This window comes from Natator depressus, chromosome 8, assembly GCF_965152275.1.
Source record: "Natator depressus isolate rNatDep1 chromosome 8, rNatDep2.hap1, whole genome shotgun sequence".
Classification (NCBI taxonomy): domain Eukaryota; kingdom Metazoa; phylum Chordata; order Testudines; family Cheloniidae; genus Natator; species Natator depressus.
The window spans coordinates 40,345,824-40,369,051 of NC_134241.1; the positions used below are offsets into that span (position 1 = coordinate 40,345,824).

The window sequence follows — 23,228 nt, forward strand, 5'->3', positions numbered from 1 at the left end:
AACCCTTAACGTTGCCATTGACTTTGAGTATCAGGAAACCTGTCTCCAGGGGCTCATGCACTGATGGTGGCTGAGTAGATGACGCGTTTTGATGCTCAAACTAGTGGTGGCTGGAATTACCGGTGCTGAATTAGATAGTGGGTACAGGTGAGGACCTCAGGCAGCTCTTGGCAACAATGTTTCATGCCAAGGAGTGCTTTGCTGGCATGCATCCCCAGAGAGTCCCAGGAGACCTGCCAGCTCCCTACTCAGAGCTAAGCACCCTGAGGGACCAGAGGGGAGGAGCAGGCTAAGGCGGGAGACGTAGCTCTTTTGTGGCTCTCAGTCGCACAAGTAGTTGTAGATGGGCTGACCAAATCGAGGTAGAAGTCAGATTTGAGGAAGTGGCAGTAAGAATCCTTCTCCATGAGGATGAAGATTTTTCTCTGAGCCTCATTGAAGCACAACAGGGTGGGCTTGAGAACATTGTGGCTGGTCACTTCCCATGTGCAGGAAGGGAGGGAAAGATTAGCATAGGCTGGTCTGGATGCAGCCAGGCAAGGAATGGAGAGCCAGGGTTTGCTCCAGATATTTTCCCAGCTAGTCTGTTAAATGCACCTAGAAAGGGTTGGCTCTCACTGCAGAATCCACCCAGTCAGAACTCAGTGGAAGTAAAGGGGGGCTGCTTGGACCGCAGTGGGATCTCCGGCTACAAATGGGATTATTTGCATGAGTGGATCCCCAAGTCTGGAGTTGGGAAGGGTATTTTCCCTTCTTTGGGACACTGAGGGGCAGGGTGGCATGTCCCTGGGATAGATTCTTTCAGGTGCATGGAATGTGCATGGGGAACCTCTGTTTGTCTGGTCCTCTTCTCCTTGTTTTGACATTTGGAGTGCATAAGGTGGGGACTGAGCCCCTCTGAGAAGAGCTCATTTAAAGCAGTGAAAGTGCCATAGTTCAGCTGCACTTTTGACTGGCATTTTGTCCACACAGCAAAACCCCTCCCCCACCTCTCTGAAGAGCCAGGGCCAAATTCTCAGGAGAAGTGCTGTTGTAGGGCCAGCTGCCCACTCTGCTTAGCCCTGAGGCTGAGGGTTCTCTAGAGGGTGCTCCACCTACTTCTCTAGTAGCCTGCAAAGAGATGAACTCATCGTAAATCATCCTGGCCTTGGGGCTAAGCTTGGCTGGCAATTTGGTTTTCTTGTACTCCTCGCAGCTCACCCAGAACTCAATATTCTCCTCACTGTACTCAGACTTGAGGAAAGCCTGGAAAGCAGCCAGCCCACCTGCAGATGGGGTGAAAGCAATAGGAAGCAGGTGAGTCCCCTTGGCTGCTAGCTTCTTTTAGCTGTGTTAGGGTGATCCCAAGTAGCCAATGGGCTGCTGCCCAGAAATCCGCAGACAGCAGCTCCTCACTGCAGAGGCTGCGTGTTTGGCTTGGCCTTCCTCATAGGATTTCCAGAGCTGGTAAATGGCTGGCACAGGGAGGCCTCAAGGGGCAGGCAAATAGCATGGCCCCTCAGGCACCAACTCCCAAGCAGTGACCTTTCCTGGGGCAGCCAACAGGAGCACACAGATAGACCCTGTCCCAGCCGATCCCAGGCAGGCCATTAATGCACAGTGTGTGATTCCAGGCCTGGGAACCTCTCTGGCCTGGTGGCACAGAGCCCAGGGGCTGCAGCGCATGGTGAGAGGGGCTTGTACTTGAGCAGCTGGAGATATGTCCATCACTGCCTGACCTTCGTGTCACCCATGACAAGCTTTACCCTGAGAACAAACTTCAGGAAGGCCTGGAGCTGCACATGTCCTGGCTGCATGCCCACAATAGGCCAACAGGGGTGAGTTCTGTGGAACTGGCCCCAGGAAAACAACCAGAGCTGAGCGCTGGGACAAGCTTGTGAGGCCAGGAAACAAGATTGGCCAAATTCACTCTGGTTTAACGCAGCTGACTTCAGTGGAATTGCATCAGGGATGACTTTGGCCCAACATTTGCCTTCTTTCAGGGTGAATAGGACAGAAATGTGAGGCGTGCTGGGGTCAGCAGCAGAGCTGACACTGACCACAGTCTGGGACCAAGGCAGAGCCACTACCTCCATGTTTGGGAAATTGTGGGTCCCTTGAGTTCCCCACACAGCCTGAGGATGAGATTTCATCTGTTCCCAACTTCCTTAGAGCATGTGCTGCTTTACCAATAAGGGATAGTTCAGTGTGAATGCCATGGTCTGTTCTCATAGCCACCAACAGGTCTTGAGTCTGCCTTCTGCCAAGTCTACATACAGTGGAACCTGTCTCCACTCCAGCTCCACTGCCCTCTGTGCCTGTGACCTTCCCCAATGGCAGTGTCTGGCAGGAGCTAGCTGGACATGTGTTGCTGGAGGAAGTGAGTGAAAGCACTGAACTCTGAGCCTGGAGTTGTACCATGTGGCACAAGCCTAGGATCACTCATCATACCAAATAGTCAACAGTACGGAATATGTTCTCTCTCCAGATCCCTCCAGCACAGTGGCCCCATCTACTTACTGTTATGATGTAACAGGTTCTCCAAACAGTCAGCCCATTTCTGGACTTTCTTGTGGCTAACTCTTGGAGGGGACAAAGGGATAGATGGAGTGTGGAGTTGACCTAGGACTTTTGCTTAGCCCTCCAGTACATCACCACCAGGACTTCTGTCCCTAAATGCACTGACCCATTCCACATCACTGGGATGAACACCCCTCCTGTGGCTATCACTGATCTTCTGAGTTCAGGTAGAGATCTATGGAGAGTCTAGTTCACATGCACAACACAGCACACACCACCAGAAGGGGCTGGGGAAATTTCCCCAGGGATGGTCCGTATGGACTTGGGTAGAGTTTGGGGTTGTTTGCCTCTCTCAGGAGCACTGAGTAGAGATTGGCCTTTAGGTTCAAGTCAGTGAATCCAAATGGGTGATTTCCTGAGACTGTAAGGGGTACTGTTAATTTGGCTAAAGGCACAAAGAACGTAGAATTGACACACCACAATAGGCCAACGGTCCAAGAGCCCTGCATGCTGCATCCTTTATCCTGGGATGTACCATAACCTCCTAGCCCTGCATGCTGCCTCCTCTGTATCGGGACATATGTGCTACCCCCCTCTGTCCTGAGATGTATCATATCCACCTAGCCCTGTGTGTTGCCTGATGCATCCTGGGACTAGGGTTGCCAATTTTGGTTGGATGTATTCCTGGAGATGTAATCACATGACATAATCTTTAATTAAAGATTAATCTTTAATTTCTGGAGACTCCTGGCCAATCTTGGAGGGTTGGCAACCCTACCTAGGATGTACCATCTCCATCTAGCCCTTTGTGCTGCCTCCTTCAGTTCTGGGACATACCATAACCATCCAGCCCTGTGTTCTGCCTGCTACTGTCCTGCTGTGGCACCACCAGGAATGCTAGTGAACTACTGTAATGAAGGAGCAAACTCTCCCTTCCAGCATCAGGCCCTGCCATTCCTGCCTCTGGCTTTTCTCTTACCTCTGGGCTGGAGCCATTTTCTCCTTCTTGCTGTGGGAAAAGCTGTACTCGCAGAATCAGGCTTCTGCAGTAAGAAATCCAGATGATGCTTCATGTCTTTTGCACTGGAAGAAACAAACCAAGAAACCATTGATATAGGCTATTATGATTAAGAGCCAAAAGGCAGGGTCTTCATGCAAAATCAAACAGCTTATGGGCAAGGTTCTGTGGCCTGTAATGTGCAGGCGGTCAGACTATTTGATCATGATGGTCCCCTTCTGACCTTAAAGTCTATGAGCTTAGAACTCCTGAGTGTTACGGGCCCATTTCAGCTCTGCATGTCCAACTCTGATGCATCACTTCTCAGTGTGCACTTCTTCTCTTTTGGACAAATAGCATTAACATAGGAATTGAAGCAAGTGGGATCTTACATTCAGTGAACTAGACTTTCAACAGTATAACAAATATGATCATTGGAGCTTATAATGAGTTGCTTGATTAGCTGTCTGTTAGGAGATCACCACAATAGAAGAGGTTTTATTTGCTATTATTTCATGTGAAATATAAAACGTAGTTATACTCAGAAAAGGATTACAATTATGTAACAAAGGCCCTTTCATCAGCTCTGTGCATATTCAAGGCCAATCTACCTGTTTATTGACAAAGCAGGTCTGACACTGTTACTTTACTTACATGGCTTCCCAGAATCCTACCACATGAGCACTGTGGATATGCTAATGAGCTGATCCTCACAACACCCTGTGAAATGGGGAAATGGAGGCACGAAGCTTCTAAAGTGTCACAAAGGGAATCTGTGGAAAGGCCCGGAAATGAACTCAGAACTTCTGCATCCTAACAGCAAGGCTGCCCTTCCACTTTGCTGAGCCAATTCATTGATAGCAGAGCAAGCTGAGTTCCATCCTGCTTGGAGACCCATCAAAAGAATTAGCTGATTGCAGAATCTCTGGGCTTCAGCACCTCAACATCACTCCAGATTTGGGCTTTTATTACTGAAGTTGATGTGTGCAGTAGAATAAATAGAAAAGGAGTACTTGTGGCACCTTAGAGACTAACAAATTTATTTGAGCATAAGCTTTCATGAGCTACAGCTCACTTCATTGGATGCATGCAGTGGAGAATACAGTGGGGAGATTTATATACACAGAAAACATGAAACAATGTGTGTTACCATACACACTGTAACCAGAGTGATCAGGTAAGGTGAGCTATTACCAGCAGGAGAGTGGGGCGAGGGGGGAACCTTTTGTAGTGATAATCAAGGAGTCTGGTTTTGAAGTTTTTTTTGTTGAAGAATTGCCCCTTTTTAGGTCTGTAATCGAGTGACCAAAGAGATTGAAGTGTTCTCCGACAAGAGACTGCTGAATTGGAATTAATTTGCAAACTGGATACAATTAACTTAGGCTTGAATAAAGACTGGGAGTGGATCTGTCATTACACAAAGTAAAACTATTCCCCCCCCCCCCCCGCTGTTCCTCAGACGTTCTTGTCAACTGCTGGAAATGGCCCACCTTGATTATCACTACAAAAGGTTCCCCCCCAACCCCCGCTCTCCTGATGGTAATAGCTCACCTTACCTGATCACTCTCATTACAGTGTGTATGGTAACACCCATTATTTCATGTTCTCTGTATATATAAATCTCCCCACTGTATTTTCCACTGAATGCATCCGATGAAGTGAGCTGTAGCTCATGAAAGCTTATGCTCAAATAAATTTGTTAGTCTCTAAGGTGCCACAAGTATTCCTTTTCTTTTTGTGGATACAGACTGCTACTCTGAAATCTGTCAGAATAAATAAAGCCAGTTTCCTGTCCATCCAAGGCTGAGTGCACTTAGTGACCTTGCACTTTATAAACCTGTAGTGGGGTGGTCACCCCGCTCCTGCCCGGAGGGGTTAAAAGCAGCCTTGGGGGAGGGCTGTGGCTGGGGAAGGCTGAATGGAGAAGCAGCCTCAGCTCTGGCCATGCCCCAATAAGAGGGCAGTGGGCCAGGAGCAGACAGTCTCTCTCTGTCTCTAGAGGGAGAAGGGCCTGCGTGCTGGGACGCTGAACAAAGTACCTGAGGGGAGCAGGGCAGGGGAGCTCCTGCCTGGAAAAGCCCCAGGCTGCAGCTTTGTCAAAGGCCAGAAAGGTGCAAGGGTGCAGCCCAGGGTAGGCAGAGGCAGCTGGTCCAAACCCCCTTTGCCTCTGATGATTGGCTTATACAGACTGCAGTTGGCCCCAGTGAAAGGTGGCTAGATGGTGACTGGCAGTAGCCACTGAGGCAAGGTGGGGATAGTGGGTGGGGATTCCCCTGGGTGGGGAGACCTAGAGAGTGGGTGTACTGCCAGGGGGCAGCACCTGAGGACAAGGGGCACAGGGTCTGGGAGGGACACAGGGGCCAGTGGCAGTGGGGCATCAGCCTTCAGAGGGCTCTCTGGGTCAAAAGAGCTAATTCCCAGGATGACCGACAGGAGGTGCCGCAGGGGTGAGTCTCGCCTCGTTACAAAAACAAACAACTGTAAGCTGAAGGTCGCTGATCAAATAAACGTAATGTTGTTTTTAGTCACTTTTTTTGATCTGACCACATGCTAAAAGAAATAAAACAGCCAAACAAGTCATGTTAGCAAAACTAAATGATTGACGATCAAGCAGGCTGACTGAGGAGAAGATAAAGTGTGTGTGTGGGGGGGGGCACTTGCTCTAAGCAGAGGTGCTGTCACAAATGTTGCTTCGGGGGTAATTCTGCAATAGGTTGTTATTATTTGGGTTCACTATATTTTTACTTTCACCATTAGCTCCACTTCAACACAGTGTTTGTCTTTTTGTTCATCAACAGGGTTTGACTCCACAGCAGAGACCTTGCCTGCTTAGACTAATAGTCTTTAAGGTCAGAAGGGACCGGCATGATCATCTAGTCTGACCTTCTGCACATCGGAGGCCATAGAACCTCACACATTCCTGAAATAGACCCTAACCTCTGGCTGTGTTACTGAAGTCCTCAAATCATGGCTTAAAGACTTCAAGTTACAGAGAATCCACTGTTTACATTATTTTAAACCTGCAAGTGACCCATGCTCCACTCTGCAGAGGAAGGCAAAAAACCCGCAGGTCTCTGCCTATCTGATCTGGGGGAAAATTCCTTCCTGAATCCCAAATATGGTGATCAGTTAGACCCTGAGCATGTGGGCAAGACCCACCAGACAGAAGGGAAAAAATCATCTGTAGTAACCAGGGGTCCAGTTTCATTCCAACCCTTCTCCACTGCTTGTAGGAGAAGTGTGGGGTCCAGCATACCTGGGACTGTATAAATACGCCTATATCACCCTCAGTCCAACGGGCTGGTGAAGAGGTTCAATGGGACTCTAAAGATGATGCTGAAAACCTTTATGAACCAGCACTCACAGGACTGGAACAAGTATTTACCCCACCTGCTGTTTGCATACAGGGAAGTGCCCCAGGAATCGACAGGGTTCTCCCCTTTTGACTTGCTGTATGGGAGGAGAGTCAGGGGACCCCTGGACCTGATGAGAGATGAATGGTAGGGGAAGGCCTTCAGCAACGGAGAATCAGTGGTGGAGTATGTACTGACTTTCCGGGAAAAGGTCACTGAGCTCATGGGCTTGGCCAGGGAGAATCTAGCCAGAGTCCAAAGGAGGCAGAAGATCTGGTATGACCATACAGTGCGATCAGCTGTTTGGCAGGCAGGCTCAGATCAACTGTTTCCTGCCTCCCTGCTCAAGCAGGGGGTGAGTGAGTCTCACCAAAAGAAGAAAAAAAAAGCCTCAGGGTTAGGCATGGGCGGGAGTGCGTGGCTATCAGCAGCAGCACACCCAGCCCCTGCTCACCTAGGTCTGTCCCACACCTCTTGGGCTGATGATCATGTCGTACACGTGTATGGTTGCTCCCTGCCAGCCAGGCTTGACTCCGGCCACAGCAGGCATCAGGTGACCCAAGGGAGCCCAGCTAGGTTAGGTCTGGGTGCAGTGGTTGATTAGGGGAGGAGACGCCCTGGACCCCGGCAGGAGCTGCGCTGGGGTGGGTGGGGAAGGATAAGCCCTGGATCCCGGCGTGAGCCTTGCTGTGGGGGAGGGGGGAAGGAGAAGCCCTGGATCCCAGCAGGAACCACGGGGGTAGGGGGAGAGGAGCCGTGTTGGGAGGGGGAAGGAGAAGCCCTGGACCCCGGCAGGACCTACACGGGGGGTGGGGGGATGAGAAGCTCCGGACCCCAGCAGGAGCCACATTGGGGTGGGGAGGAGAAGCCCTGGACCCTGGCAGAAGATGTGGGGCTGAAGTCTCCTGCTCTGGAGCCCCAGCCACCCTAGTGGCAGAAGCTGCAGGGCTGAAGCCCCAACCCCACTCTGTGAGGAGCTGGCCTGAGCCCCTCTCTCTCCTGTCCCCCCTGTGTGGACCTGGTTTTCACTCTCAGGCTGTGGAGAAATTCAGCCCAAATCTACTCACATTGGTATCTCCATTTTCCCCATCATCACACAGCCATGAATGGATTTAGCCTAGGAGGCAGGGTCAGTATTGGCCCCATTTGGCTTGTGGGATCTAGGGCACACAGAGGTGAAGTGACTTTCCCAAGACTAAGCAGGGAGTCTGGCAGAGCAGAGAATCAAACCCAGAACACCTGAAACTGAGGCCTGTGCCTTAACCATTAGGCAACCTTCCCACCCAAGGAGGGGAAACCTCCTCTGCCACTTTGAGTGTGTGTGTGGGAGCAGCTACTAGACAGAGCCGTCAGGAGGTGGGGAGAAGAGAGAGATGGGAAAAGGGACATGGGTGGGAAGCAAGAAGGGGGAAACATCAGGAAGGGGAGGAAGGATGTAGAGAAGAAACAAGAGAAAGGGAAAGGGGCAGGGAGAGTGACAGGGAGAGGAGAAAGAGGAAGGGAGAGGGGAAAGACACTCCACTGCTTGTCCCTCCCATCCACCTTCTTCCCACAGCCATCAGTGGCCCTCAGCTCCCAAACAGGCCCTAAGCAGGTGTGAAGCCCAGAGTGAATGTAATGTCTTTACACTGGGATTTTAGTGAAGACAGCTTGTAGCGGAGTATAATGATTTAAATATACTGTAATTCATGATAATGTAATGATATATTTCACTACTATTTTAATAATGATTACATTGTTAAGATGCCAATGATAGACATTCAATAACAGAATATGAAAGAAGTGTATAAATATGCTGAAAATTGCCAGTTTTGGGGGGAGGCTGAGCCCCCCAAACACACACACCTCGCCTTCAATGCAGGAGGGGGCAGAAAGGAGTAAGCCATGGGCAGGAGATGCTTAGGGAGAGGACCTAAGGGGAGGGAGCAGAAGGGGGGCAGGAAGAGGTGGAGTGGGGCAGAGTGAGGGCAGGGTCTTGGGGAAGGGGGCAGAGCTGGGATGGGGCACGCACCAGCAAAACCAAAAGTCAGCACCTATGCTTTGAGACTGTGCCCTCTCCATGCAATTCCTGAAGATCAAAAGATGAGTACATTGATTGCAAAATTGACTGGGAGAGCTCTGTACATATTCAATAAGATGCCAACTGATGATGCTTCAAACTATGGTAAATTTAAGGAACTGGTTTTGAAACAGTTCCAGATTACACCTGAAACCTATAGGGTAAAATTGAGGAGTTTTAAGAGGGGATCTGGATTAAGTAATGTGGCCTATGTAAACGAAATGAGGGATTTGTTAGACAAGTGGGTGAGGGGAAAAGGCATTACAAGCTTTTGTCATAAACATAAAGGGAAGGGTAACAACCTTTATGTACGCAGTAACCCCTGAGAAAAAGGGGTTCCCATTTTACCCCTGGGAAAAAGGAGGCTGGGCGTTCACCTCCCCATTCCCCTGTTACTTGTCCCATGTCTCCTGTACAAGCGGAGGAGCCCAGAAGGTGCTCTCATTGTAAATCCACTGAGCACCTGAGGAATAAATGTCCTGGGCTGAGTGGGAACAGGCACCAGGTAACACATGAAGCTGCTGTTTTTTAAAGCACATGGATACCCCAGGCAACTGCTGTGATGGGCTGGATCACAGAAAACCCCTTGGGGCTGCCAACCAATGTGCTGAGACTACCTCTGAGCCCATTTTCCCTGGCAGCTTGGGACTTCAGAGCCCTGCCTGGTTGTGCCAGAGATGCTAGCCTGCTACAAACACAGACCCAGGTCTGAACTACGTCCCACAAACGGCAGGCTTAACTGAAAACAGCTTAAGAAGTGTTCCTGTCTCCAACACCCAGGTACCCAACTCCCAATAGGGTCCAAACCCCAAATAAATCCGTTTTACCCTGTATAAAGCTTATACAGGGTAAACTCATAAATTGTTTGCCCTCTATAACACTGATAGAGATATGCACAGCTATTTGCCCCCCAGGTATTAATACATACACTGGGTTAATTAAGTAAAAAGTGATTTTACTTTAAATACAGAAAGTAGGATTTAAGTGGTTCCAAGTAATAACAGATAGAACAAAGTAAATTACCAAACAAAATAAAATAAAACACGCAAGTCTAAACCTAATACAGTAAGAAAGTGATTACAGATGAAATCTCACCCTCAGATGTGTTCCAGTAAGGTTCTTTTACAGACTAGACTCCTTCTAGTCTAGGTCCAGTAATCACTCACACTCCTGCAGCTATTGTCCTTTGTTCCAGTTTCTTTCAGGAATCTCTTGGTGGTGGAGAGGCTACCTCTTGAGCCAGCTGAAGACCAAATGGAGGGGTCTCCTAGGGGCTTGAACAGACTCTCTCTTGTGGGTGGAGGCCCCCTTCTCTCTCCTATCCAGAATCCAGCTCCAAGATGGAGTTTTGGAGTCACATGGGCAAGTCACATGTCCATGCATGACTGAGTTCCTTACCAGGCAGGCCACATTCCCAGGAAAGCTCAGATGTGGATTGGCATCTCCAAGTTCATTGTTGGCTGAAGTGTTTCTTGACTGGGCATGTACTGAGAATAGTCTTCTCAGGAAGCTGACCAACTGCTTCACTGAGGCTGCTTAAACTTAAACAAGTACATAGCCAATATTCATAACTTCAAATACAAAAATGATACATGCATACAAATATGATGAATATATCCAGTAGCTCATAACCTTTCCAGAGATATGTTATGTCAAGGTTCCTTCCCAACTCTGAACTCTAGGGTACAGATGTGGGGACCTGCATGAAAAACCCCCTAAGCTTATTTTTACCAGCTTCGGTTAAAACTTCCCCAAGGTACAAACTATTTTACCTTTTTGTCCCTGGACTTTTTTGCTGCCACCACCAAGCGTCTAACAAATATAACAGGGAAAGAGCCTACCTGGAAACGTCTTTCCCTCCAAAATCCCCCCAAGCCCTACACCCCCTTTCCTGGGGAAGGCTTAATAAAAATCCTCACCAATTTGCATAGGTGAACACAGACCCAAACCCTTGGATCTTAAGAACAATGAAAAAGCAATCAGGTTCTTAAAAGAAGATTTTTAATTAAAGAAAAAGAATCACCTCTGTAAAATCAGGATGGTAAATACCTTATAGGGTAATCAGATTCAAAACATAGAGAATCCCTCTAGGCTAAACCTTAAGTTACAAAAAGACACAAAAACAGGAATATACATTCCATTCAGCACAACTTATTTTATCAGCCATTTAAACAAAACAGAATCTAACGCATATCTAACTAGATTGCTTACTGACTTTTTACAGGAGTTCTGACCTGCATTCGTGCTTTGGCCCTGGCAAAAACAATACACAGACAGAGAGAACCCTTTGTTCCCCCCCCCCTCCAGCTTTGAAAGTATCTTGGCTCCTCATTGGTCATTTTGGTCAGGTGCCAGCGAGGCTGTCTTAGCGTCTTAACACTTTACAGGTGAAAGGGTTTTTCCTCTGGCCAGGAGGGATTTAAAGGTATTTACCCTTTCCTTTATATTTATGAAATGTGTCATAAATGTAAAGGGAAGGGTAAACCCCTTTAAAATCCCTCCTGGCCAGAGGAAAAATCCTCTCACCTGTACAGATGCTCCTCTGATAGTGTGGCTGATGTTATTAGGCCCTGTGCTGGTGTCCCCTGAATAGATATGTGGGCACAGTTGGCAACGGGCTTTGTTGCAAGGATAGGTTCCTGGGTTAGTGGTTCTGTTGTGTGGTATGTGGTTGCTGGTGAGTATTCGCTTCAGGTTGGGGGGCTGTCTGTAGGCAAGGACTGGCCTGTCTCCCAAGATTTGTGAGAGTGTTGGGTCGTCCTTCAGGATAGGTTGTAGATCCTTGATAATGCGTTGGAGGGGTTTTAGTTGGGGGCTGAAGGTGACGGCTAGTGGCATTCTGTTATTTTCTTTGTTAGGCCTGTCCTGTAGTAGGTGACTTCTGGGAACTCTTCTGGCTCTATCAATCTGTTTCTTCACTTCCGCAGGTGGGTATTGTAGTTGTAAGAATGCTTGATAGAGATCTTGTAGGCCTATTCAGGGGACACCATCACAGGGCCTAATAACATCAGCCACACTATCAGAGGCTCGTTCACCTGCATATCTGCCAATGTGATATATGCCATCATGCCCCTGTGCCTTGTATATTGGTCAAACTGGACAGTCTCTATGTAAAAGAATAAATGGACACAAATCAGATGTCAAGAACTATAACATTCATAAACCAGTCGGAGAACACTTCAATCTCCCTGGTCACGCGATTACAGACATGAAAGTTGTGATATTACAACAGAAAAACTTCAGAAACAGCCTCCAAAGAGAGATTGCTGAATTGGAATTAATTTGCAAATTGGATACAATTAACTTAGGCTTGAATAGAAACTGGGAATGGTTAATTCATTATAAAAAGTAACCTATTTCCCCTTGTTTATTCCTCCCCCTGCCCCCCCACTGTTCCTCAGACGTTCTTGTTAAACCCTGGATTTGTGCTGGAAATGGCCCACCTTGATTATCATACACATTGTAAGGAGAGTGGTCACTTGAGATAAGCTATTACCAGCAGGAGAGAGGGGTGGGGGGAGAGAAAACCTTTTGTAGTGATAAACACCCATTTTTTCATGATCTGTGTGTATAAAAACATCTTCTGTATTTTCCACAGTATGCATCCGATGAAGTGAGCTGTAGCTCACGAAAGCTTATGCTCAAATAAATTGGTTAGTCTCTAAGGTGCCACAAGTACTCCTTTCCTTTCAGGTAGTTGAAAGCAGCTATCAAATCCCCCCTCATTCTTCTCTTCCGCAGACTAAACAATCCCAGTTTCCTCAGCCTCTCCTCATAACTCATGTGTTCCAGTCCCCTAATAATTTTTGTTGCCCTCCGCTGGACTCTTTCCAATTTTTCCACATCCTTCTTGTAGTGTGGGGCCCAAAACTGGACACAGTACTCCAGATGAGGCCTCACCAATGTCGAATAGAGGGGAACGATCACATCCCTCGATCTGCTGGCAATGCCCCTACTTATACACCCCAAAATGCCATTGGCCTTCTTGGCAACAAGGGCACACTGTTGACTCAGATCCAGCTTCTCGTCCTTTGTAACCCCTAGGTCCTTTTCTGCAGAACTGCTGCCGAGCCATTCGGTCCCTAATCTGTAGCGGTGCATGGGATTCTTCCGTCCTAAGTGCAGGACTCTGTACTTGTTCTTGTTGAACCTCATCAGATTTGTTTTGGCGCAATCCTCTAATTTGTCTAGGGCCCTCTGTATCCTATCCCTACCCTCCAGCGTATCTACCTCTCCTCCCAGTTTAGTGTCATCTGCAAACTTGCTGAGGGTGTAATCCACACCATCCTCCAGATCATTTATGAAGATATTGAACAAAACCAGCCCCAGGACCGACCCTTGGGGCACTTCACTTGATACCGGCTGCCAACTAGACATGGAGCCATTGATCACTACCCGCTGAGCCCGACAATCTAGCCAACTTTCTATCCACCCTATAGTCCATTCATCCAGCCCATACTTCTTTAACTTGCTGGCAAGAATACTGTGGGAGACCATGTCAAAAGCTTTGCTAAAGTCAAGGAACAACATGTCCACTGCTTTCCCCTCATTCACAGAACCAGTTATCTCGTCATAGAAGGCAATTAGATTAGTCAGGCATGACTTGCCCTTGGTGAATCCATGCTGACTGTTCCTGATCACTTTCCTCTCGTCTAAGTGCTTCAGAATTGATTCCTTGAGGACATGCTCCACGATTTTTCCAGGGACTGAGGTGAGGCTGACTGGCCTGTAGTTCCCAGGATCCTCCTTCTTCCCTTTTTTAAAGATGGGCACTACATTAGCCTTTTTCCAGTCATCCGGGACCTCCCCCGATCGCCATGAGTTTTCAAAGATAATGGCCAGTGGCCATTAAATAAAGACTGGGAGTGGATGGGTCACTACACAAAGTAAAACTATTTCCCCATGTTTATTTCCCCTCCCCCCCGCCCTCCACTGTTCCTCAGACGTTTTTGTCAACTGCTGGAAATGGCCCACCTTGATTATCACTACAAAAGGTTCCCCCCCAACCCCCACTCTCCTGATGGTAATAGCTCACCTTACCTGATCACTCTCATTACAGTGTGTATGGTAACACCCATTATTTCATGTTCTCTGTGTATATAAATCTCCCCACTGTATTTTCCACTGAATGCATCCGATGAAGTGAGCTGTAGCTCATTAAAGCTTATGCTCAAATAAATTTGTTAGTCTCTAAGGTGCCACAAGTCCTCCTTTCCTTTTTGATGAGTTCTGGTGCTAATACTGCCAGCTCTCAGCAACATCTGGAGAGCAAGGGGCCAGGACTGCTGGCAGCTGACATCATGTGGAGCATTCTGGGAGTGGCTGGGGGTCTGGTCTCTTGGGGTAAGGAATAGGGCACTCACCCTCTCTTTTCACCCTGTGCTGGGTTAGCTGTAAGTTCTAGTGGCTCTCACCACCTTTACCTGCAATCAGAGTGTTCTGGGAAAGAGATTGTGATGGGGTTCGCTCACCACTACAGCACCTACTTCTAGCTGTCCTGAGGATTAGCTCTGGTAGCCTGTGTGCCCTCTTCTGGTGGTGTCTTGCCGCTGTCACTTCAGCTCCAGGACCCACATCATTCCCAGGACCACGGTGTCCTCTTCATGATGCAGCTCTCCAACTGTGTCTTGCTCTGTTCTCCCCCATTCTGGGGGAACTGCAGTCCACTGTCTCACCACTTCCCTCAGTGGCAACTGCAGCCAATTGTCTGGCCACTTCCTCAGTGGCAAGGTGGACTTGGGCCCCTCCACTACTCCAGCCTAGGGACCCTATAGATGGCCATCACTTGCTGCGTCCCCTCTGACTGCTCAGTTCATTTCTCTGGGCCATTTCCCTGTGACCCCCAGCACCCTCTTTCCCCATGCCTCAGGGCCTCAGTCTGTGAATCCCTGCAGCCAACCATCTTTATTGCCGCCGTCATTGCTAGCAGCACTGTTCTGTCCAGAGTGCTAGTTCCCTTCTGCCTAGCCAGGATCCTGATCTTCTCTTATCAAGCTCCAGTCAGCTATTGAACTTGTTCTGCCCCACAGCTCATCTTATATGGGCCTGCCCTGTCCTGATTGGCTGCTCCATGCAGCCCCTTTCCTATTGGCTGCTTTTCGCACAGCCATCTTAGGGCTCTATTAACCCCTAACAGGCCAGTGTGGGGTAGGCTCCCTATTACAGAGATGCTATTCTGAGGAGCTGCTAATTATATTTTGGCCCCTCCCTGTGGCTGTAATCACCAGCAGGTGTTAAAGGCTCAGTCTCCATAAGCCTACAAGTCACATTCACAGACTACCTCTATACAAAGCCATGGTATGCCCAAACCTTGAATACTTTGTGCAGATCTGGTCACCCCATCTCAAAAAAGATATATTAGAACTGGAAAAAAGGTACAGAGATGGGCAACAAAAATGATCAGGGATATGGAACGGCTGCCATATGAGGAGAGATTAAAAAGACTGGGACTGTTCAGCTTGGAAAAGACTAAGGGGGATATGACAGAGGTCTATAAAGTCTTGACTGGTGTGAAGAAAGTGAATAAGGAAGTGTTTTTACTCCTTCACATAACAATACCCAGGGGTCACCCAATGAAATTAATAGGCAGCTGGTTTAGAACAAACATAAGGAAGTACTTCTTCACACAATGCTCAATCACCCTGTGGAACTCGTTGCCAGGGGATGTTGATGTTATAAAGGCCAAAAGTATAACAGGGTTCTAAAAAGAATCAGATAAGTTCATGGAGGATAGGTCCATCAATAGCTATTATCCAAGACGGTCAGGTTTGCAACCCCATACTCTGGGTGTCCCTAGCCTCCGACTGCCAGGAGCTGGGAGTGGATGACAAGGGATGGATCACTCGATGATTGACTGTTCTGTTCATTCCCTTTAAAGCACTTGGCACTGTCCACTGTCGAAAGACAGGATACTGGTCTGGACCATTGACTCCGTATGTCCCTTGTTATGTTCTGATGTACTGATTTCACTATGAATCACAGAAAATCAATGGACTGGATCAGAGTCCTTGGTTCTAAGAATTGCTCTCTCCATGCAGGTGCTTCCGGACTGTGATCAAGTCACCCTGTAACCTTCTCTTACGTGAGCTGAACAGACTGTGTTTTAAATTGCCCAATGTGAGGCAGGTTTACCAGACCTCAGATCAGTGCTGGGAAAACCTGCAGGCCGCATTCAGCCCATCAGAGTAATCTGATTGCAGGCCACGAGACATTTTGCTGACATTGACCATCCGCAGGCATGGCCTCCTGCAGCTCCCAGCAGCCACTTGGAGCTGCAGGGGGCTGTGCCTGCCGATGGTCAATGTCAGCAAAATGTCTCGCAGCCCGCAATCAGATTACCCTGATGGGCCACATGCGGCCTGGGGGCCTCAGGTTGCCCACCACTGCCTCAGATTGTTCTCACAGCTCTGTTTGGGCCCATTCCATTGCAAACTGGAGTGTGAGATAGAGACGGGGGAAAGACATTTCTCCTTGGCTAAAATACCAACTGTCAACTCAATACTGATGAGTGCAAGGAAAACTGGTAGAGCCTGGACTTGGAGAAAATGGCCAGATCCTCAGTCAGTGTAAATCAGCAGAGTTGACTTCAACTGAATTACATCAATTTACCCCAGCTGAGAGCCTGGCAGAGTGTCTTCTTTTGCTCATGGGTTTATTTGATGTGATTCATGAACCTGCACCCATCTCTGGATTCCTTGTCCTTGTATCTCCTGGTATAACACCAGAGATTTTACATTAGACCTTTTTTAATGCTAGTTTCCTATCAAGTATTGGCAGGGAAAAATGCATGTTGCAAGCTTTTTCTTGCTGTTCTGTTACATTCATGTGTTTAATTCTCTCACACCATGCACAACTGGTGCAGAACAAGTCAGTCCGTTTTTTATGTTGGACATCAACCCTAACTGAGAGTCGAGTGGGTTCAGTGTCAAACTCTAAAGAGATTATCTGTAAAATCATGTTTGTCTTTGCTCAGTCCGAGTCATACAAACAAAGGCATCCAGAGCTACAGAGGCAGCGGGGACACAGGGACAGCTGCAAAGTTGGAACAGCACTTTTTCTGTTTCTGCTTTAATGGTTTAGAATTGTGCACAGTAACTGAAATGAGAGGTGGAAGAAACCCGCTAGCCCTTACCCTGGACCATCCCCCTGCCTGGCCCACTTACACTATATAGTAAAGTCTCCAGTTCAGTTTTTAATAACTCTAATGATGGCGTCTTAATAAAGCAGCAATGCACATTTACATTGACCAGTCCATCCCTAAAGACTGGAGCAATGTGAAGACTGGTGGATCTGTAGGGAAAAGGTGGCAGAAGAAAGGCCCTATTGATGTGGACTGATGGCATTGCTCACTCAGGAGAAGCCAGGAGTGGATTATGTAGGTCCTGCCCAAACAAGTGCCTATGAAACTTTCACACAACCCAGTCACAGATTCTGGAGCTGCAGCACATGTTTCAGGAAGTCTAGGTTAGCAATGGTTCCAAGAGTTTTTGGGGCTGTTTTTGTAACCCTCCCCTATAAAGCCAGGGGCCTATGAACTTTTCTACATGGGAAGTTAGTGCACAGCAAGCCAGGCTTGAATCTACGGCACACCAGCTTGCCACGCATTAACTCACCATGTGGACAAGCCCTAAGTTACCATGACTCCAACCACATGGGGCTCAGAGGGAGCCATAAAATCCTCTGAGGACTTAAAATCATTTTTATATGTTGAAATATCACAATGTTACAGTAATTATCTGCTAGGGCTAGCCATAAGTGCCAGGTCCCACTGAGAAGCTGTGATTCTCCCCTTTGCAATGGGATAACGCTCCCATTTCGAGCTCTGCATGGTCGCAAGATATCAGGCCTGGGTATAGATGGCCCTTGGGCAGGTATAACATGGGTGGGAAATTGAACATTTTAAGCAACGAAGGAAACATTTCTTTGCTAGTTTACTTACACCAAAGACAGCTGTGTTAAGTTGCACACTGGCTGTTAGACCTGTGCCCGGAGATGGGTAAGTGGATTGGCAGAGTGCAGGTGAGTCAGCTTAGGTGCAGGATGTGCCCAATTCCACACAGAAGGGATGGAAAGAAGTCAGCTGTCTCTGAGACACTGTCTCCTTTTGCCCTAGCACACACCATGGCCCACGGAGAATCACCCCAAAAATCTGAGTCTTCCTTACCTTTGCTGTGAGCTCTGTCCACATGAGGAGAGATAGGTGAATCTGAACACAGCATCGCAGGCACCTTCAGAGCAATGACATTACCCGAGCTGGCCAGGATTTTCTGACTGAACATTTGTCAGAAATGTTGATTTGTCAAAATTGAAACTGCTCGTGCCAAAAGGCCAGTTTCACCAAATCTCTCCATTCAAGACATTTCTGAAAAAAAACCAGAAATTCTTGAAATGTCCCATGAAGTTTTCTAAATTAAATGTTTTGTTTTCTGACTTGAAATGACTTTTCCTTTTGAAATTGTAATTATACTAAAGAAAAAGTTAAGCATATAAAAAAGTTGAAATCAAAATAAAAAATTCAAAAAAAAAAAAAAAGGAAATGAAGCCAATCCAATTTTTTTTCCGGATGATCAGGTTATGAAAAGTTTCAAGATTTTTGAGTTTTTGGCCAATTTCAGACAGTAACCCATTTTGAAATCTCAAAAATTCCCTTGAGATGGGAAACCCATTTCCTGCCCAACTGTGATGGCAACATTATTAGCTAGCTCACTGCTGACCAAAGTATTATTATTGTTGTTTGTTTGAGTGACATTAGCACCTGCAAGCTCCAGCTGAGCTGAGGTGCCGCACAAACAGAGTAGATGGTCCCTGCCCTGAAGAATGACCAATCTAAATAGACCTAACCAATCCAGACATTTCTCAGAGCACATCCCACTTCCCTTCCTTCTCAAAGATGCCCCACAGCATGACAGTTGTGGTGCTACACTATCCCCTGCTCCTAAGAGCGAGAGAAACAGCAGAGGAATAAAGATGTCTGAAATGGGTTTGTGTCTGTCATAAATATAAAGGGAAGGGTAACCACCTTTCGGTATACAGTGCTTTTAAATCCCTCCTGGCCAGAGGCAAAACCCTTTCACCTGTAAAGGGTTAAGAAGCTAAGGTAACCTCGCTAGCACCTGACCCAAAATGACCAACAAGGGGACAAGATACTTTCAAATCTCGGGGGGTGGGGGGGGATCAAAGGGTTCTGTCGGTCTGTGTGATGCTTTTGCCGGGAACAGATCAGAAATGCAAGCCTTCCAACTCCTGTTAAGTTAGTAAGTAATCTAGCTAAAAAATGCATTAGATTTTCTTTTGTTTAATGGCTGGTAAAATAAGCTGTGCTGGATGGAATGTATATTCCTGTTTTTGAGTCTTTTTGTAACTTCAGGTTTTGCCTAAAGGGATTCTCTATGTTTTGAATCTGATTACCTTGTAAGGTATTTACCATCCTGATTTTACAGAGGTGGTTATTTTACCTTTTCTTTAATTAAAATTCTTCTTTTAAAAACCTGATTAATTTTTCATTGTTCTTAAGATCCAAGGGTTTGGGTCTGTGTTCACCTGTACCAGTTGGTAAGGAGTATTATCAAGCCTTCCCCAGGAAAGGGGGTGTAGGTCTTGGGGGAATATTTTGGGGGAGACGTCTCCAAGTGGTCTCTTTCCCTGTTCTTTGTTTAAAAAGCTTGGTGGTGGCAGCATACTGTTCAAGGACAAGGCAAAGTTTGTACCTTGGGGAAGTTTTTAACCTAAACTGGTAAGAATAAGCTTAGGGGGTCTTTCATGCAGGTCCCCACATCTGTATCCTAGAGTTCAGAGTGGGGAAGGAACCTTGACATGGTGGCAGCGGTGGGATCATTTTGAACCAGAGATCATTTTAAACCAGAGATCATTTTGAACCAGAAGCACAGCAGGATTTTAAAAGGTTTTGTAAAAGGTGATTGCAGCTGTAGATTCTGTCTCTCTGCCTGGGGGACAGATCAGCAGGCATAACAAAAGAATTTTTCTGTAGGCTGAGAACAGCTATCAGAGACAATAGGTATCAGGTTACAGCACAGCAAAATTTTACAAGCCAGGGTTTTTTTTTGTTTTCTTTCTAACTCTTGGGTGTAAAGTTAGTTAAAAACAGAGAGGTTAGGATGACAGAATGCAATGTTCAACAGAAGTTGGAATTAGCCAGATTTGAGGCTGAGGAAAGACAAAAGGAAAATGAAAGACGGGTAGAACTCAGACAGATGGAAATGGAGGCAAAAGAAAAAGAAATGGAGGCAAAGGAAAAAGAAATGGAGAAGAGGGGAAAAGAGAGGAAGCATGCTGAGGAGGAGAAGGAAAAAGAGAGGAAGCATGCACTGGAGATGGAGAAGGCAAAGGCTCAGCAGAATATACCGAATAACCATAACAATCCTTCCCCAACAATCCACAAATGGGAGCGACTTTGTGATATTGCTGAATATTTTCTCACCTTTGAGAGACTGCACACTCCACCAAATTCCTGAAGCTCACAAGGTGTCCACATTGGTCGCAAAATTGACTGGAAGAGCTCTGGACATATTCAATAAGATGTCTATTGAAGAGGCTTCTGACTATAATAAATTCAAGGATTTGGTTTTAAAACAATTTCAAGTTACACCTGAAACTTACAGAGTAAAATTTAGAGCTCTTAAGAGAGGACCTGGACTAAGTAATGTGGCTTATGTAAACCAGATGACAGATCTGTTTGATAAATGGCTCAATGGACGGGATGTAACTAGCTTTGGAGGAATGCGGGATTTGATAATACAGGAGCAATTCCTGAATATGTCCAAGGATGATATAAAACAGTGTTTACGGAATAAGAAAATGGACTCAGCAGGAAGTCTTGCTCCTAATGCTGATCATTACAAGCAGTCCCAGAGAGGCGGGGAAAGCTGGAACAAAGTGGGTGGAGGGAGAAGAGAGGAACAACCCTGGTCGCAGTTGGAGCGGATACCAGAAGGGACACCCTCAGACCACACCCTACTACCGGGGGCAGCCCAAGGCCCCAACTACACCCCAAGGAACACTCCAGACACCTTATCATCCCTCCACACCATTCTTCAGCAGTGACCAGTCAGCTGGGCGATGTTTTAAATGTAATGAGCTGGGGCATGTAAAGGCCAACTTCCCCAAGAACCCCAACAGATTACAGTTCATTGCACCAGAATCACACCAGAGAGCCTCAGGCCCAGATGCCCCCCAGAAACCCTCAGAGTGGGAGGAAACTGTGACTGTGGGTGGGAAGAAGGTCACAGCGTGGAGGGACACTAGAGCACAAGTGTCGGCTATCCATGCTTCCTTAGTGGACCCCAATTTAATCGACCCGGGGTCCAAGTGACGATTCAACCCTTCAAGTCCAACTCTTTCAATTTGCCTACAGCCAAGTTGCCTGTCCAGTACCAGGGTTGGTCAGGAACGTGGACTTTTGCAGTCTATGATGATTATCCCATCCCCATGCTGTTGGGGGAAGACTTGGCCAATCATGTGAAGCTAGCCAAGAGGGTGGGAATGGTCACCCGCAGCCAGGCTAAGCAAGCTGTCACACCTAGCTCTGTTCCGGAAACTTCTACCAGGACCCAGTCAGAGGTGATGGAACCAGACCCCATGCCAACCTCTGCAACAGCAGTAGTGGATCCAGTCACAGAGACCCAGACAGAGACAGAGACAGTCCCAGAACTGGAACCAGAGGAACAACCAGCACCAGACCCATTGCCAGCACTGAATCCAGTATTTGCAACCCCAACACCAGAGGGCCCCACTAAACCAGCACCGGCAGCAGCAGATAACCCTACACAAGAGGCTCAGCCAGAGCCTGAACCCCAACATAGTGCACCAGTGGAGAGAGGTTCACAGTCAACAAAAACAGCCCCATCACCTGCATCGCTTCCAGAGGGACCAAGTCCAGGTCCACAATCCAATGAGGAACTGATGTCTCCAGCATCAAGGGAAAAGTTCCAGACCAAACAGAAAGCAGATGAAAGCCTCCAGAGAGCTTGGACAGCAGCATGGAACAACCCACCACCTCTCAGCTCTTCTAATCGATCCAGGTTTGTTGTAGAAAGAGGACTTTTATACAAGGAAATTCTTTCTAGTGGACACCAGGAAGACTGGCATCCTCAGAGACAGTTGGTAGTTCCAACTAAGTACTGGGTAAAGCTCTTAAGCTTAGCCCATGATCACCCTGGTGGCCATGCTGGGGTGAACAGAACGAAAGACCATTTGGGAAAGTCGTTCCACTGGGAGACAAAGGGCAAGGATGTTTCTACCTATGTCCGATCTTGTGAGCTGTGCCAAAGAGTGGCAAAACCCCAAGACCAGGTCAAAGCCCCTCTCCAGCAACTCCCCCTCATTGAGATTCCATTTCAGTGAGTAGCTGTGGATATTCTGGGTCCTTTTCCAAAAAAGACACCCAGAGGAAAGCAGTACATCCTGACTTTCATGGATTTTGCCACCCGATGGCCGGAAGTAATAGCTCTAAGCAACACCAGGGCTAAAAGTGTGTGCCAGGCACTAACAGACATTTTTGCCAGGATAGGTTGGCCCTCTGACATCCTTACAGATGCAGGGACTAATTTCCTGGCAGGAACTATGGAAAGCCTTTGGGAAGTTCATGGGTAAATCACTTGGTTGCCACCACTTACCACCATCAAACAAATGATATGGTGGAGAAGTTTAATGGAACTTTGGGGCCTTGATATGTAAATTTGTAAATGAGCACTCCAATGACTGGGACCTAGTGTTGCAGCAGTTGCTGTTTGCCTACAGAGCTGTACCACATCCCAGTTTAGGGTTTTCACCATTTAAACTTGTATATAGCAGCGAGGTTAAGGGGCCATTACAGTTGGTGAAGCAGCAATGGGAGAGGTTTACACCTTCTCCAGGAACTAACAGTCTGGACTTTGTAACGAATCTACAAAACACCCTCCGAACCTCTTTAGTCCTTGCTAAAGAAAACCTAAAAGATGCTCAAAAAGAGCAAAAAGCCTGGTATGATAAACATGCCAGAGAGCATTCCTTCAAAGTAGGGGACCAGGTCATGGTCTTAAAGGCGCTCCAGGCCCATAAAATGGAAGCATTGTGGGAAGGGCCGTTCATGGTCCAAGAGCACCTGGGAACTGTTAATTATCTCATAGCATTCCCCACCTCAAACCGAAAGCCTAAGGTGTACCATATTAATTCTCTAAAGCCCTTTTATTCCAGAGAATTAAAGGTTTGTCAGTTTATAGCCCAGGGAGGAGATGATGCTGAGTGGCCTGAAGGTGTCTGCTATTAAGGGAAAAGTGATGGTGGCATGGAAGAGGTGAACCTCTCCATGACCCTTGGGTGCATG

At 47.4% G+C, this 23,228-nt stretch overlaps 1 protein-coding gene across 1 annotated transcript; it reads right to left on the bottom strand.

Annotated features, from left to right (window-relative positions):
- Positions 1–254: 254 nt before the first annotated feature.
- RGS4 (regulator of G protein signaling 4) lies at positions 255–3,575 on the bottom strand. The gene is given in 5 exon segments (XM_074962151.1): positions 255–517; positions 1,095–1,265; positions 2,500–2,561; positions 3,479–3,533; positions 3,536–3,575. Coding segments are annotated over 5 exon segments (588 nt in total). The 5' UTR covers positions 3,573–3,575.
- Between the last annotated feature and the right edge of the window lie 19,653 nt (positions 3,576–23,228).